Source organism: Siphateles boraxobius, unplaced genomic scaffold, assembly GCF_051911475.1.
Source record: "Siphateles boraxobius isolate OS27281-9 unplaced genomic scaffold, OSU_SipBor_1 28, whole genome shotgun sequence".
In the NCBI taxonomy this organism is placed as follows: Eukaryota; Metazoa; Chordata; class Actinopteri; order Cypriniformes; family Leuciscidae; genus Siphateles; species Siphateles boraxobius.
Window position 1 is genome coordinate 152,501 of NW_027508897.1, and position 15,886 is coordinate 168,386.

General features: G+C 40.5%; 1 protein-coding gene across 1 annotated transcript in view; it reads left to right on the plus strand.

The window, feature by feature from the left end:
- ryr2a (ryanodine receptor 2a (cardiac)) overlaps positions 1-14,490 on the plus strand; it is a 158,606-nt gene extending 144,116 nt beyond the window's left edge. The window contains exons 97-101 of the mRNA XM_077245689.1: positions 10,114-10,270; positions 10,992-11,056; positions 11,134-11,234; positions 12,495-12,546; positions 12,667-14,490. Coding sequence (XP_077101804.1) covers positions 10,114-10,270; positions 10,992-11,056; positions 11,134-11,234; positions 12,495-12,546; positions 12,667-12,762 — 471 coding nt within the window. The 3' untranslated portion in view covers positions 12,763-14,490. The remainder of the gene's footprint in view (positions 1-10,113; positions 10,271-10,991; positions 11,057-11,133; positions 11,235-12,494; positions 12,547-12,666) is intronic.
- Positions 14,491-15,886: the final 1,396 nt, after the last annotated feature.

Here is a 15,886-nt window from a genome sequence, read left to right on the forward strand (position 1 = left end):
ACTGGCAATGGTTTCAGAGTTTCTTAAAATTAACCGGTTTGATGTAGCTTTTTTTACAAGAAACCCATACTGTTACTGACAATGAAAATGAATGGAGTATGTGGTGGGAAGGGAAGCTCACTTTAAGTCATGGGACAAATAACAGCGCAGGGGTAGCTATTTTATTTTCGAAAAATATCAATGTTAATATCTTAGCTGTAGATGAGGTTATAAAGGTAGACTGTTGTTAAATAAGATTGAGGTTGGAGGAATGGTATTTGTGTTAATGAATGTTTATGCCCCAAATAATGGGTCGGAGAGGATGGCATTTTTTATGAAAATGACAAGGTTAATTAAGACAATTGATAGTAATGTATGTATTGTTGTGGGAGGAGATTTTAATTGCACCACAGACTTTACAATTGATAGAAATGGTGAAGAGACACATTTTCAATCAAGTATGATGTTGAAAAAAGTATTGAATGAATTTGAATTACTAGATGTGTGGAGAATTATTAATAAAAGAGCTAGACAATATACTTGGATTCGAGTAAATGATAATAGAGTCAGTGGTGCAAGATTAGATAGATTTTATTTGGGTAAAATATGGAATAATCAGGTGACGAATGCTTCTATTTTGCCTAATGGGTTTTCAGACCATCACATGGTTATTTTTTATTTGATTTAAAAAAATGTCAAAACCTATTTATTACTGGCATTTTAATGCTAAATTGCTACAAGACATTAATTTTTGTGATTCATTTAATTTTTTTTGGAAGAACTGGAAAATGGAAGATTTGTTTGAGAATCTCAGTCAGTGGTGGGGTGTGGGTAAAGTTAACATAAGGATTTTGTGTCAGAATTATTCATCTCATATTGGATCGGTGGTGAAGGAAACTGCAAAGATTACGATTTCCATTACACGAGAGTAGATGTTAAAACTTCATGCTGATTTGTACTCGGCTTTCGCCAAGATAAGCACCAACTAAGACATAGCTTTACAGTAACCTATGCTTCTCCATCCATTTACGCTTCTTTCCATATGGTGATGTAAATCTCCTTCTGTCTAGTGTTAACACGCGTCAGCACACACAACGGCTGCAACCACAGTGCGGTTCCCCCGTGACAACCGTCTGGACTGAGCGGAGTAGGGGACATCTCTAGGGTCTTCAAGTGGGCACCTTCCGTCCTCAGTGTTTCGTCGACTAGCCCACGACACCTCAAGAGGGCTCGACAGTGACTCTGGCGTCCCAGAGTCACCCCCCTCCGTCCCCCACTCATCTCAGCCCAGCTTACTGACCTCTACTTCCCTCTTGCTGCTGAGACCTAACCACAATCTCACAATCTCTCCGCAACCCAACCATACGCGCCAACCCGTTTGACTAAGGCTGTCGAGCCCCACTGGTGCGTTAATATGCAGTTTCATTGGCAACGGTTCCGTATGGCATACCACCTACCGCAAAACACAATATCTGCCCAACCACCCGTCATTCACGCAATATACACAGGAACGTAATGAACAACCTGTACAAGTAAACCAACAGACTCTTCAAGTTTTCAAGAATTCTACGAAACCGTAGCATGGCGGCCTGTACACAGCCAGCTAGAATCTTTCCGTCTCAAGCACAGCCAGTTGCTGCTCCTTTCTGCTGCTTCAGATAAGTTCTTTACTGTACGACACAACTCTTGACCACTGAATCCGACGTCTCTGAGGAACCGGGTTATAGAATGTGCCACAAAACCTCGACAACCCACTTCCACTGGATAAACCTGGACCCTCCATCCTCGGTGTTCTGCTTCAGTGGCCAGATGAGCATACCGCAGTTTCTTCCTCTCATATGCCTCATCTACCGCATCCTCCCATGGCACTGTTAACTCTATCAGTTTAACAATGCGTGCTGATCCAGACCACAAAACAATATCTGGTCGTAGGTTAGTGGTGGTAATCTCAGGTGGAAAAATAAGCCGTTGATCAAGATCAGCCAGCATCTTCCAGTCCCTAGCAGCTTCCAGTTGTCCTGGGCGAGAATTGGTGTTAGCACCTTTTCTTGGTGGTTGCTCGCCTGGGCGTAGGAATATTGTCTTCTGCGTGTAATGTTTTGCTAGAACAGGCGGCAAATTATTGGTCATACTACGCTTGCCTTCGAATGCTAAAGCCAAACATCGCAATACTTGGTCATGGCGCCAAGTAAACCGGCCTTGGCTAAGAGCCACCTTACATCCTGTCAAAATGTGCCTTAATGTGGCAGGTGATGAACACAAAGGACAAGAGGGATCCTCTCCTACCCAGAGGTTTAGGTTCTGCGGTGATGAGAGAACATCATATGTTGACCTAATAAGGAAACTGATCCTACTCTCTTCCATTGACCAAAGGTCTTGCCAGCCCAGCTTGCGTTGTTCCACACTCTCCCATCTCATCCACTCTCCCTGCTTGGCCTGGGAAATACCCTTTATACATCTCATCCTCTCCTCCTTCCTCCTTTGAGCTGGGCCTGCCTTGTGCCATTTAGGAGGAGCTAAACTGAGCCCAAAACCCCCTCTTCCATGCTGTACCTGTCCCACGATATCCCCAATTGGAAGGTCAGCCTTTGCCTCTACTACAGATTTCTTTGCTGACCACTTTCTACCAGTTTTTACCACTGGGGCTGCCTCCCTTACACATTTGTCGTGTGACTCTGCTAAAGTCATTTCCAGTCTGACCTCGGCACACTTAAACTCCTCGGTTAAAGCAGAGACTAGCAACTGCAATACTCCTTTACTATAAAGTCCCACTCTGCTGAGGCAGCGTGGAACTCCCAACCATTTCCTGATGTATGAACTTATTAACGCTTCCAGCTTATCCACGGTTGTCAAAGAAACCTCGTACACAGTCAGTGGCCACAGCAACCTTGGCAGTAGACCAAACTGAAGGCACCAGAATTTTAGTTTGCCTGGTAGAGCACAGCTGTTTATGCTCTTCACCCCTTCCACTGCTTGTCGTCTAACTTCTCCCACTCGAACTGTGTCCTTTAGATCCCCATCGTACCATCTCCCAAGACTCTTCACTGCCTTCTCAGAAACTGTTGGTATTGCCTCACCATTAATGAAGAATGTTTTATCTACTACCTTTCCTTTAACTATCGAGATGCTCCTTGATTTAGAGGGATTAAATTGCATTCGTGCCCCTTCAATATTAGCTGTTAACTTCCCCAATAACCGATTAGTGCAGGTTACTGTTGTAGTCATGGTTGTCATGTCATCCATGTATGCTCTGATTGGTGGTAGTCGCATCCCAGAAGCCAAGCGCTCTCCTCCTACTACCCATCTTGATGCCCTAATGATTACTTCCATTGCCATGGTAAAAGCCAGTGGAGAAATGGTGCATCCTGCCATTATTCCAACCTCTAAGCATTGCCATGCGGTGCTGAATTTTGGAGTTGAGAAACTAAATTGCAAATCTCCAAAATAGGCTTTCACTAAATTTGTTATTGACATTGGTAATATAAAAAAATCAAATGCTGCCCAAAGAAGCTGATGTGGCACTGAACCATATGCATTAGCCAAATCCAGGAATGTTACATGGAGCTCCTTCCTCTCCTTTTTAGCTGATTGAATTCGTTGCCAGATAACATTGATGTGTTCTAAGCATCCTGAGAACCCTGGAATGCCCGCTTTTTGAACTGAAGTGTCAATGAAGCCATTCTTTAATAGGTAGGTTGACAATCTCTGCGCAATAATGCTGAAGAAAATCTTACCTTCGACGTTTAATAGTGAAATAGGACGAAACTGACTGATGCTTGTAGCATCTTTTTCTCTAGGTATAAAGACTCCACCTGCTCGGCGCCATGCTCTAGGTACAACCTGCTTTTCCCATGCCACTTTTATCAATTTCCACAGAATTCGTAGAACCTATGAAGCACTCTTGTACACTCTGTACTGAACTCCATTAGGCACTGGAGATGATGAAGCCCTTGCCTTTCTCACAACCTGCTCTATCTCTTTCCACTTAGGTGCACAGACCTCCATTTGGTATTCTGGTGGGTTGATAGGTGGGATATCTGACGGAATTGACATAGGCTCATGCCTTTTTTTCATCTGTATGTGTTTTCTCCAAATATCTCTCTAGCTCAACCCTAGATGCTTTTAAAGTGCCATTCTTCTCACTGGTGAATAACTTCTTTACGAATTTGAATGGGTCTTTATAGAAATTAGCCCTCGCACGCTCCTTTTTGTAGCGTTTCCGTAGGCGCTCAGCTCTGCGTAATGTTGCAAGCTTATCTTTTTATGGCCCTTTGTAAGAGATTGAGTCCCTCCTTCTGACTTTGTTCTGATTTTTTCCATTGCTTCCTCAGCTGTCTCCTTTCTCTAACTAACCCTTCAATTTTCTGCTGCCGTCTAGATACAGCAGGAGTAGTTTGTACTTTTTCCTTCCTTTTTTCCACACCAAACCTCTCACTTCCATATGCGTAAATGATGTCCCCAAATTTATCCAGCTTCTTTTCAACTGTACCAGTTAATCTTTCCAATGTAAAGCATAGATCTGTGTTTACTGTGTCCCATGCATAGGCGCCGATACCGTGGGTGCTCCGGGGCTCGAGCACCCACAGAAAATACCAAGCACCCACGTGTGTGCCAGACTGCCAGTAGGCTACATTCATTTAAAATTAAACATTGCAGTTGGTGCTATGTGAAGCGTCTGTCACACTGTGATTGGTTATGTCGCTGTCAGTCGCCTGCTCCATATCATATCCACCAATCACAGCGTTTCTCAGATGAAAACGCCTCTGATCGCGGTTACTTGTCAGTTAAACTTTTGATCTCCAATCCTGTCTGTATTTGTGAGAAGTGGTGCTGTCCTGAGCTATGGTCCTGAGTTGAAAGATAGCCTACTTTACGGCTTCATAATCAAGTAAATGGGTGTGTGCGTTCGTGTTGGCGGCTGTCCATTTCCTAAAAGGGGTCGCACACCGGACGAGAAGTGCAGCGCCGCGTAGTGCCATGTCTTTTAAAATTCAAACACATTATTCTCTATGAGTGTAACTTACACACACCGGGCGCCCAGCTACGGCTATAGGACCTTGTTCACAATCCTGCCGTGCCAGAGACCGCGATTTACGTAGTTTTATATTACATTTACATTATTTGTCTCAAATCATCGTTAATGTACTGACTTCAACCTGTGCTGCAATATACATTTATTTTACATTCATTTACAGAAATCAGCTGCTTGAATGAAAATTGCTGATGTTATCGGATTTTCAGGTGATATTCTCAATTCATTCAGTTAACGGACCACCCGGTTGTATTTAATTGTACAGTAGCCTACAATCGTAACATAGTAGCCTACAGACATTATCTTAATTCCATAATGTCCTTAAACATAACATTACAATATTGCTGGCCATAAACTGACAAAGTGCGTGCCCGGTGTGCGATAGGCTACCTCGAGTTGTCATAGACGCAGCGCTGCGCTTCTCGTTCGGTTCTGAAATGCAAAAAAATTTTGGACTAGGCCTAACGTTACTTTTTTTTTTTTTTAAAGCGCGTGCGCCCATGAGCACCCAAGGAGGAAAACATAAATCGGCGCCTATGGTCCCATGCAGTTTTCTCACAAGCTCTTGGCCATCTAACTCCAGGCCTATGCCCGTTGAGGTTCTTTTCTCTCTTATGCTGGTTAGTCTGACCGGGTTCACAAGTATCAGTGTGTTCATCACTAACTGTGCAAACCCTCATCTCCTCTATGACAGGGGTACTGATATCCTGCAAACTGTGGTTTGCTTCCTGTCGCTGGATTTCATTCGACTGATTTGACTGACTTCGTAAGAAGTACTGATCAATGCGAGGCCCTTGTCCCTTCTCACTCACGCATTTCATTTTCCCCTTGATGAATCTTCAACCCCCTGACCGTTGTCGCCTTGCTCCAGCCACAGACACAAGCTTGGAGTTCAATGACTTTGCTAACTGCAGAACCTGAACTAGTCTTTTGTGAAGTACTCTCCATACTCATATCCGTTTCCATTCCAACGTCGTCAACCATGTTGTCCATGTTGGATTTAGTTTTGGTTTGTTTATTTTATGTTTTGTCCTATTAAAACATTTCTTCTCTGCATTTGAATCCACGGAATTATTCCCGGTCCCACCATGACAGATATGTCACATGTCTGTCCTGTCTTGTTATGGACATGGGTGTTTTGTTATTTTGAGCCATGTGCTCTTGTCATTGTTTAATCCCTCCCCCTTGTTATCTGATTATTGGTTTAATTGCTCCACCTGTCTGTCTCGTTACGCTCCTTTGTTTGCCTCCCTATTTAGTCTTCCTGTGTTTGCTGTCCTGGGCTCGTTCGTTCTGTCACGGTGGGACCGGGAATAATTCCGTGGATTCAAGTCCAGAGAAGAAATGTTTTAATAGGACAAAACATAAAATAAACAAACCAAAACTAAATCCAAAAACAGACAAGGCAATCCAAAAACAGACAAGGCAGGGCAGGAACAGGCACAGCATACAAAACGTGTAACAAATACAACGAACGAGCACAGGACAGCAAACACAGGAAGACTAAATAGGGAGGCAAACAAAGGAGGGTAACGAGACAGACAGGTGGAGCAATTAAACCAATAATCAGATAACAAGGGGGAGGGATTAAACAATGACAAGAGCACATGGCTCAAAATAACAAAACACCCATGTGCATAACAAGACAGGACAGACATGTGACACCACTGGTGCGTTTATATGCAGTTTCAGTGGCAACGGTTCCGTATGGCATACCACCTACCGCAAAACACAATATCTGCCCAACCACCCGTCATTCACGCAATATACAGAGAGAAATTGAACTTTTAGAGCTGGACATTTTTAATAATAATTCACTTGTGCATGATGATGCCCTACGATGGAAAAATAAAGAACTTGGAACTTTTCTACAAGCACAAGTAAAGGCAGCGCTAATAAGGGCATGGCTCTATTAAAGACATGGACACCCCTAGCACATTTTTTTTCAATCTTGAAAAGTACAATGCAGAAGCAAATGTCTCATGTTGTCGTCATGATGGTTCTATAACAACTGATCCTGTGGAAATAAGGAAGATGTCTGTGGATTTCTATTCCCAATGATATGCTTCTGAAAACTGTAACTGTGATAGCGCTGAGGATCTACTTAGTGATCTACCAAAGATTGAGAGTGAACAGAAAAAGACTCTGGATGATAACATTACTTTTCAAGAGCTTACAGAGGCAATGCAGCAGTTGTCCACGGGTAGATCCACAGGAATTGATTGATTGCCTACTGAATTCTATCAACGTTTTTGGGGTATTTTAGGAGAAGACTTTTATGAGGTACTGTCTGAATGTTGTTACAGTAAGATACTTCCCATAAGCTGTAGTCGGGCAGTATTATCATTACTTCCAAAAAAAGGAGATCTGGGACTTCTAAAAAATTGGAGACCAGTGTCATTGTTGTGTGCTGACTACAAAATATTCTCAAAATGTTTGGCTAATCGATTAAAGCATTATCTGGGTTTTTTGGTGCAGAAGGATCAAACATACTGTATTCCTGAAAGATGTATATTGGACAATATTTCCTTATTACGCGATGTTATTGAAATAAGTCAGATAAATAATTATGAAATTGGTGTTCTTTCTCTAGATCAGGAGAAAGCATTTGATAGAGTTGACCATGGGTATCTCTAAAATGTTTTACAGCATTTTGGCTTTGGTGATAAATTTATTTAATATATTCAGTTGTTGTATTCTCATGCATTTGTTCTTGTAAAAGCTGGTGGTGGTTTGAGTGCACCAATACCTGTTTCTAGAGGAATTAGGCAAGGCTGTCCACTCTCAGGACAGTTATATAGCCTTGTCATTGAACCTCTTTTGTGCAGGTTAAGGAGGAATCTCAATGGGGTCTTAATTCCAAATGGAGACATAAGTTCTATGGTGTCCGTATCGGCTTATGCTGATGACGTTACTGTTTTTATTTCAGGCCAGGATGATGTTACAGCTTTAACTAAGAACATTGAGCAATATGAGAAGGCATCCTCAGCTAGATTAAACTGGGGAAAAAGTGAGAGTTTTCTTATTGGACAGTGGATGGGGAAAAGACCTCCGCAGCTTCCTGGTGGTGTGAAATGGGGTAGGGAAGGGCTGAAAGTTTTAGGTGTATATTTAGGGAATAGTCAATTTCAGATGAAGAATTGGGAGGGAATGCTGGAGAAAGTGATTGCCCGATTGTCTAAATGGCAATGGCTATTACCACAGTTATCGTATAGAGGGCGATTCTTGGTTATTAATAAACTAACTGCCTCTACACTGTGGCACAGGTTTATTGTCATGGAGCCACCTGATGAACTGATCAGCCGTATACAAAGAGCATTAGTGGATTTCTTCTGGAGTGGGCAGCACTGGATCCGGGCAGCAGCGCTGTATTTACCTGTCCAGGAAGGTGGCCAGGGGTTGGTGGATGTGAAGAGTCGTATCAGTGCCTTCAGGATACAAGCTGCACAGAGACTCCTATATCATAAGGACTTGACTTGGGCCCAAACTGCTTGTGCTTTGCTACAAAGAGCAGGTGGACTGGGATTGGATAAAAATTTATTCCTAATAAAATTGGAGGAGGTGAGCTTATCTGAGCTTACACTGTTTTACAAGTCTATACTGAAGGTCTGGAGAACTGTTTTTAAAGTAGAGCGGGACATTGATCCTCAAGGACACTGGGAACTCTTGCTTTTTAATCCAATGATCCAGACAAGGATGTTATCTTCTGTGAGTATACGAACATGCTTACTAAAGAATAACATTGTAAAACTGGGACACCTCTTGGACAGTAATGGATGGAGATCAGCAGAGACCCTCAGAGAGGTGACAGGATTACAATTACTTAGACTTACAGAAAAACTGATGGAGGAAATTTTTAATGTAATACCAAGCAGTTTCAGCGAGATCATCGCAAGGAAGGAAACCGATGAGAAAGGATTCCCGAAGTTAAAAATAGAACCTGCAAGTAAGGAAGATTTGGAAGGTGTGGACGCTTGTTCAATTTTGTCTTTTGAGGTTCCTCAAATAGGACTCTTCGAGTCTACAGCAAAGAAGACCATTTATCACATCACGGTGAAGGTCATTCATCAGGAATCACTCAGGAGAGTAAAAGCCTCTGGGTGGCCAGGACTGTTGACACCAGAGTTCCTCATGAGGGACAGATAGAGAGCACTGTATAAACCTCCAGTGGAGAAGCGAACAGCTGATCTACAATGGAGGATTATTCACAGGGCAATAGCTACAGACAGACATGTGGCACACTTGGATCCAGCAGTGGGTGGGGAATGTAGGTTTTGTGGAGAAGAGGAAGATTTGGAACATTTGTTTTTTAAGATGTGAAAGACTACAGAATCTTTTTAATCTTCTTAAGGAATGGTTCAGGGAATTTAACGAGGATTTTTCGGATAAAGTGTTCATTGGAGGGTTAAAGTATGGATTTTTGATGAGTTATTTATTGAGTTATTTGATCGGGACTGCAAAATTGGCAGTGTGGAAGATTAGGAAGAACAAAGGCTTACAATTTGCATCCACGAATCCTGAAGTTATGTTTAGGAAATTAGTGGAAGGAAGGCTTAAAGTAGAGTACGCATATTATAAATTGTAAATGATGTCAGGAGTTTTATTGAAATATGGTGTATTAATGATGTTTTATGCACTTTTTATGAGGATCTGATGGTTCTGAATTTTTAAAAAAAAATTCTAATTTTTATGCTCTACTTTTATTTTAGATGAGTATATGAATGTATGATTTGTTTGAAATGTAAAAATTAAAGAATTTTCAACCTCTCCCTCTCTCTCTCTCTCTCTCTCTCTCTCTCTCTCTGTGTGTGTGTGTGTGTGTGTGTGTGTGTGTGAGAGGGAATGTGTGTGTGAGGGAATGTGTGTGTGTGTGTGTGTGAGGAAATGTGTGTGTGTGTTAACCCTGTTAACCGCGGTAAAATCACTGTAACACCTGAGATGATCTGCATGTGCATCTGCGCTTGTGTCCTCGTGTGATGCTCCTGTTTATCACTGTGAAGCTGCTTTTAAACGATATATACTGTAGAAAGCGCTGTAGATTTAATTTACAGTCAGAACTTTATCTACTGTGTGTGTGTGTGTGTGTGTGTGTGTGTGTGCAGTGCTACATGTTCCACATGTATGTCGGTGTTCGAGCCGGCGGAGGAATCGGGGATCAGATCGAAGACCCGGCCGGAGATGAGTACGAGATCTATCGCATCATCTTCGACATCACCTTCTTCTTCTTCGTCATCGTCATCCTCCTGGCCATCATTCAGGGTGTGTGTGTGTGTGTGTGTGTGTGTGTGTGTGTGTGTGTGTGTGTGTGTGTGTGTGTGTGTGTGTGTGTGTGTGTGTGTGTGTGTGTGTGTGTGTGTGTGTGTGTGTGAACAGATGACCAGCGTGTTTTAGTATAACATTGTCTCGTGTGTGTGTGTGTGTTTCAGTATAACATGGTCTCGTGTGTTTCAGTATAACATGTTCTCGTGTGTGCGTGTGTGTGTGTGTGTGTTTCAGTATAACATGTTCTCGTGTGTGCGTGTGTGTGTGTGTGTGTTTCAGTATAACATGTTCTCGTGTGTGTGTGTTTCAGTATAACATGTTCTCGTGTGTGTGTGTGTGTGTGTGTGTGTGTGTGTGTGTGTGTGTGTGTGTGTGTGTGTGTGTGTGTTTCAGTATAACATGTTCTCGTGTGTGTGTGTGTGTGTGTGTGTTTCAGTATAACATGTTCTCGTGTGTGTGTGTGTGTGAGTTTCAGTATAACATGTTCTCGTGTGTGTGTGTGTGTGTGTGTGTGTTTCAGTATAACATGTTCTCGTGTGTGTGTGTGTTTCAGTATAACATGTTCTCGTGTGTGTGTGTGTGTTTCAGTATAACATGTTCTCGTGTGTGTGTGTGTTTCAGTATAACATGTTCTCGTGTGTGTGTGTGTGTTTCAGTATAACATGTTCTTGTGTGTGTGTTTCAGTATAACATGTTCTCGTGTGTGTGTGTGTGTCAGGTCTGATCATCGATGCGTTCGGGGAGCTGAGGGACCAGCAGGAGCAGGTGAAGGAGGACATGGAGGTGAGCAGCGCTGCTTCAGTTTCTGAGCTTCTCCTCGTCAGTTTGTGATTAAACACATGCGTGTCTTTCCTTCTCAGACCAAGTGCTTCATCTGTGGGATTGGAAACGATTACTTCGACACGGTTCCTCACGGCTTCGAGACACACACTCTGCAGGAACACAACCTGGCCAACTATCTGTGAGTCCTGCTCAACTCAACTCTGGTTTATGCTCACATTCTTCATATCCAGCAAACAATTATGATTCTGTCCTGAAGCGTTTTACCTGTGGAGAGTCAAACACACACACACACACACACGAGATGTGCGATCAATACAGCATCCAGATGAAGCTTCCAGATCTAACATGATCTAACATGATTTAACATGATCCAACATGATTTAACATGATTTAACATGATCTAACATGATTTAACATGATCTAACATGATCTAACATGATTTCACATGATCTAACATGATCTAACATGATCTAACATGATCTAACATGATTTAACATGATCTAACATGATTTAACATGATTTAACATGATCTAACATGATTTAACATGATCTAACATGATTTAACATGATCTAACATGATCTAACATGATTTCACATGATTTAACATGATTTAACATGATCTAACATGATTTAACATGATCTAACATGATTTCACATGATTTAACATGATCTAACATGATTTAACATGATTTAACATGATCTAACATGATTTAAAGGGATAGTTCACCATAAAATGGTTACTCAACCTCAAGTTGTTCCAAACCTGTATGAGTTTCTTTCTTTCGTTAAACACAAAACAAGATATTTATTGACTCCCATAGTAGGAAAAAATATACTTTGGAAGTCAATTGTCTGGTAAATAATGATTAATCACATGCATATTCATATGTTTCCAAAAGAAATAATGTTAACACTTTACAATAAGGTTCATTAGTTAACATGAACTAAGAATGATCAATACTTTATTGTTTATTAATTCATTTTTTAATCATAGTTAATATTAATTTCAACATTTACTAATACGTTATTAAAATCAAAGGTTGTATTTGTTAACATTAGTTAATGCACTGTGAACTAACATTAACAAAGATTAATAAATACTGTAATAATGTATTGCTTATTGGCTAACACTTTATTTTACAGTGTCCTTGTTACATGTAAAATATGTACTTACCATAGTAATAACAGTAAATTATGCATAATTACATGTAATTAACCCTATAGTAAGTACATGTGGTTAATTAATATTACTCAGTATTTAAATATGTAATTAGACTGTAACAATGACACCTTAAAATAAAGTGTAACCGCTCATTGTTAGTTCATGTTAGTTAATACATTACTAAACCTTATTGTAAAGTGTTACTGTAATAACACTAATGACAGGTGGACTGTGTCATTCATAACGTTTGTCATGTGCATGTTTGTGTTTTTGCAGATTTTTCTTCATGTATCTCATCAACAAGGATGAAACCGAGCACACAGGCCAGGTATTTCCCATCATCCTCTCCTGCATGTTCTCATGTTTTGATGGTTCTGTCCCAAACCTCAGTGTGACGGAGCCGAGGACAGCTTCTGCTGTTCAACACAAACTCTTGTCTGTCTTTCAGGAGTCGTACGTTTGGAAAATGTACCAGGAACGTTGCTGGGAATTCTTTCCCGCTGGCGACTGTTTCCGGAAACAATACGAGGACCAGCTCAATTAAAACACACACACACACACACACACACACACGGATGGCTCTCTTCAGTGGCGGTTCTTCTGACTCGCAGTGAATATTTGAAGTTTACAGCTGCACCTGAAGATCCACACTTTCCTGCCATCCGACGCTTCTTCATTTCATTAACGAACTCAAAGACTAATTGAAGAGGAGGAGGAGGAGTGATGGGAGGAAGAGAAGAGCGAGCGCTGCACGTTTCTTTAGACGGATCCGGTGCCTTATGCAAGATGAAGAAGAGACTCCCTCAGCAGACTTACTCTTTATATAGAACAATATCCTTCAGAACAATCTTTCATTGCATGTTTATTATGCAAGTTTAAGGAAACATTTGAAACGTAAAGATGCAAGCTGATCTATATCACAATTTTATAGGTTTAAGAACATTTAAGGTGTCTCTGTCCTTTCACGATATTATATCACGGACTTTCCTCTGTCGTTCGCCAAGAATACGTCCAATTCGCATTCGCACTAGATTTAGATTGAGCAGAAGCAATACCCATTCAGGGAGTACACACTACACACTAAACCCTACACACTACACCCTAGACCCTACACACTATACACTACACAATACACACTATACACTACACAATACACACTAAACCCTACAGACTACACCCTAGACCCTACACACTATACACTACACAATACAAACTATACACTACACAATACACACTAAACCCTACACACTACACACTAAACCCTACACACTACACCCTAGACCCTACACACTATACACTACACAATACACACTATACACTACACAATACACACTATACACTACACAATACACACTAAACCCTACACACTACACACTAAACCCTACAGACTACACCCTAGACCCTACACACTATACACTACACAATACAAACTATACACTACACAATACACACTAAACCCTACACACTACACACTAAACCCTGCACCCTACACACTATACACTACACCCTAGACCCTACACACTATACACTACACAATACACACTATACACTACACCCTACACAATACACACTATACACTAAACCCTACACACTATACACTACACCCCAGACCCTATACACACTACACCCTATGCCCTACACACTAAACCCTACACACTTTTGCCTATGCCCTACACACTACATCCTACAGACTACGTCCTACACACTAGATCCTAAACTCTAAACCCTACGCCCTACACACTATGTCCTACGCCCTACACTCTAAACCCTATGCCCTACACACTATGTCCTACGCCCTACACATTACACCCTATACACTACGCCCTACGGCGACGGAGGAGTGAACATCAGCGTTCCCCGCAGGAGCTCACCTCACGCTTCACTCCTGCAGAACTGCGCCTCGATCACGTCACACACACTTCAGGATCGTCCTGCGTTCTGATGGACATTTCTCATCCTTCAGGAAACCACTGCACTTTCTTTCATAGCCATGACAAAGACCAGATGCTTTTCTTATTTGTTATATATGAAACAATGTGAATCATTGCAATAACAACAAATGGGCTAAAAGAAAAAAGAAGAACCAGCCGCGCAACTATGTGAGAGAAATTTTACTCGTGTAAAGAATTTTGATAACAAAAAAAACCTCATGGGTAATTAACCAGACTTCAGTGTGCCGTGTAGAGTTGTGCGCAATATACCTGTGTGTGATCTGTAAAGGGAAAATCAAAGACATGCATGATTTTGAAAAATAAAGCGATTATTTATTGATGCTCGTAGGTGAGGGTGTGCTTATCTATCTGTCTATCTATGATCTATCTATCTATCTATCTGTCTATCTATGATCTATCTAACTATCTATGATCTATCTATCTATCTATCTGTCTATCTATGATCTATCTAACTATGATCTATCTATCTGTCTATCTATGATCTATCTATCTATCTGTCTATCTATGATCTATCTATCTATCTATCTATGATCTATCTATCTATCTGTCTATATATGATCTATCTATCTATCTAACTTTCTATGATCTATCTATCTGTCTATCTATGATCTATATATCTGTCTATCTATCTATCTATGATCTATCTATCTGTCTATCTATGATCTATCTATCTGTTTATCTATGATCTATCTATCTGTCTATCTATGATCTATCTGTCTATCCATCTATCTCTCTGTCTGTCTATCTATCATCTATCTATCCATCTATCTGTCTATCTATGATCTATCATCTATCTTTCTATCTGTCTATCTATCATCTATCTATCTGTTTATCTATGATCTATCTATCTGTCTATCTATGATCTATCATCTATCTATCTGTCTATCTATCATCTATCTGTCTATCACCTATCTATCCATCTATCTGTCTATCTATGATCAATCTATCTATCTGTCTATCCATCTGTCTGTCTATCTATCATCTATCTATCTTTCTGTCTATCTTTGATCTATCTATCCATCTATCTATCTGTCTATCTTTGATCTATCTATCCATCTATCTGTCTATCTATGATATATCTATCTATCTGTCTATATATGATCTATGATCTATCTATCTGTCTATCCATCTATCTATCTATCTATGATCTATCTTTCTATCTATGATATATCTATCCATCTATCTATCTGTCTATATATGGTCTATATATCTGTCTGTCTATCTATCTATCTATGATCCATCTGTCTATCTATGATATATCTATCCATCTATCTATCTATCAATGATCTATCTATCTATCTGTCTATCTATCATCTATCTGTCTATCCATCTGTCTGTCTATCTATCTATCTATCAATGATCTATCTGTCTATATATGATCTATCTGTCTATCCATCTGTCTGTCTATCTATCCATCTATCTATCTATCAATGATCTATCTATCTGTCTATCTATCATCTATCTGTCTATCCATCTGTCTGTCTATCTATCTATCTATCAATGATCTATCTGTCTATCTATCATCTATCTGTCTATCCATCTGTCTGTCTATCTATCATCTATCTATCTTTCTGTCTATCTTTGATCTATCTATCCATCTATCTATCTATCTTTGATCTATCTATCCATCTATCTGTCTATCTATGATCTATCTATCCATCTATCCATCTATGATCCATCTGTCTATCTATGATATATCTATCCATCTATCTATCT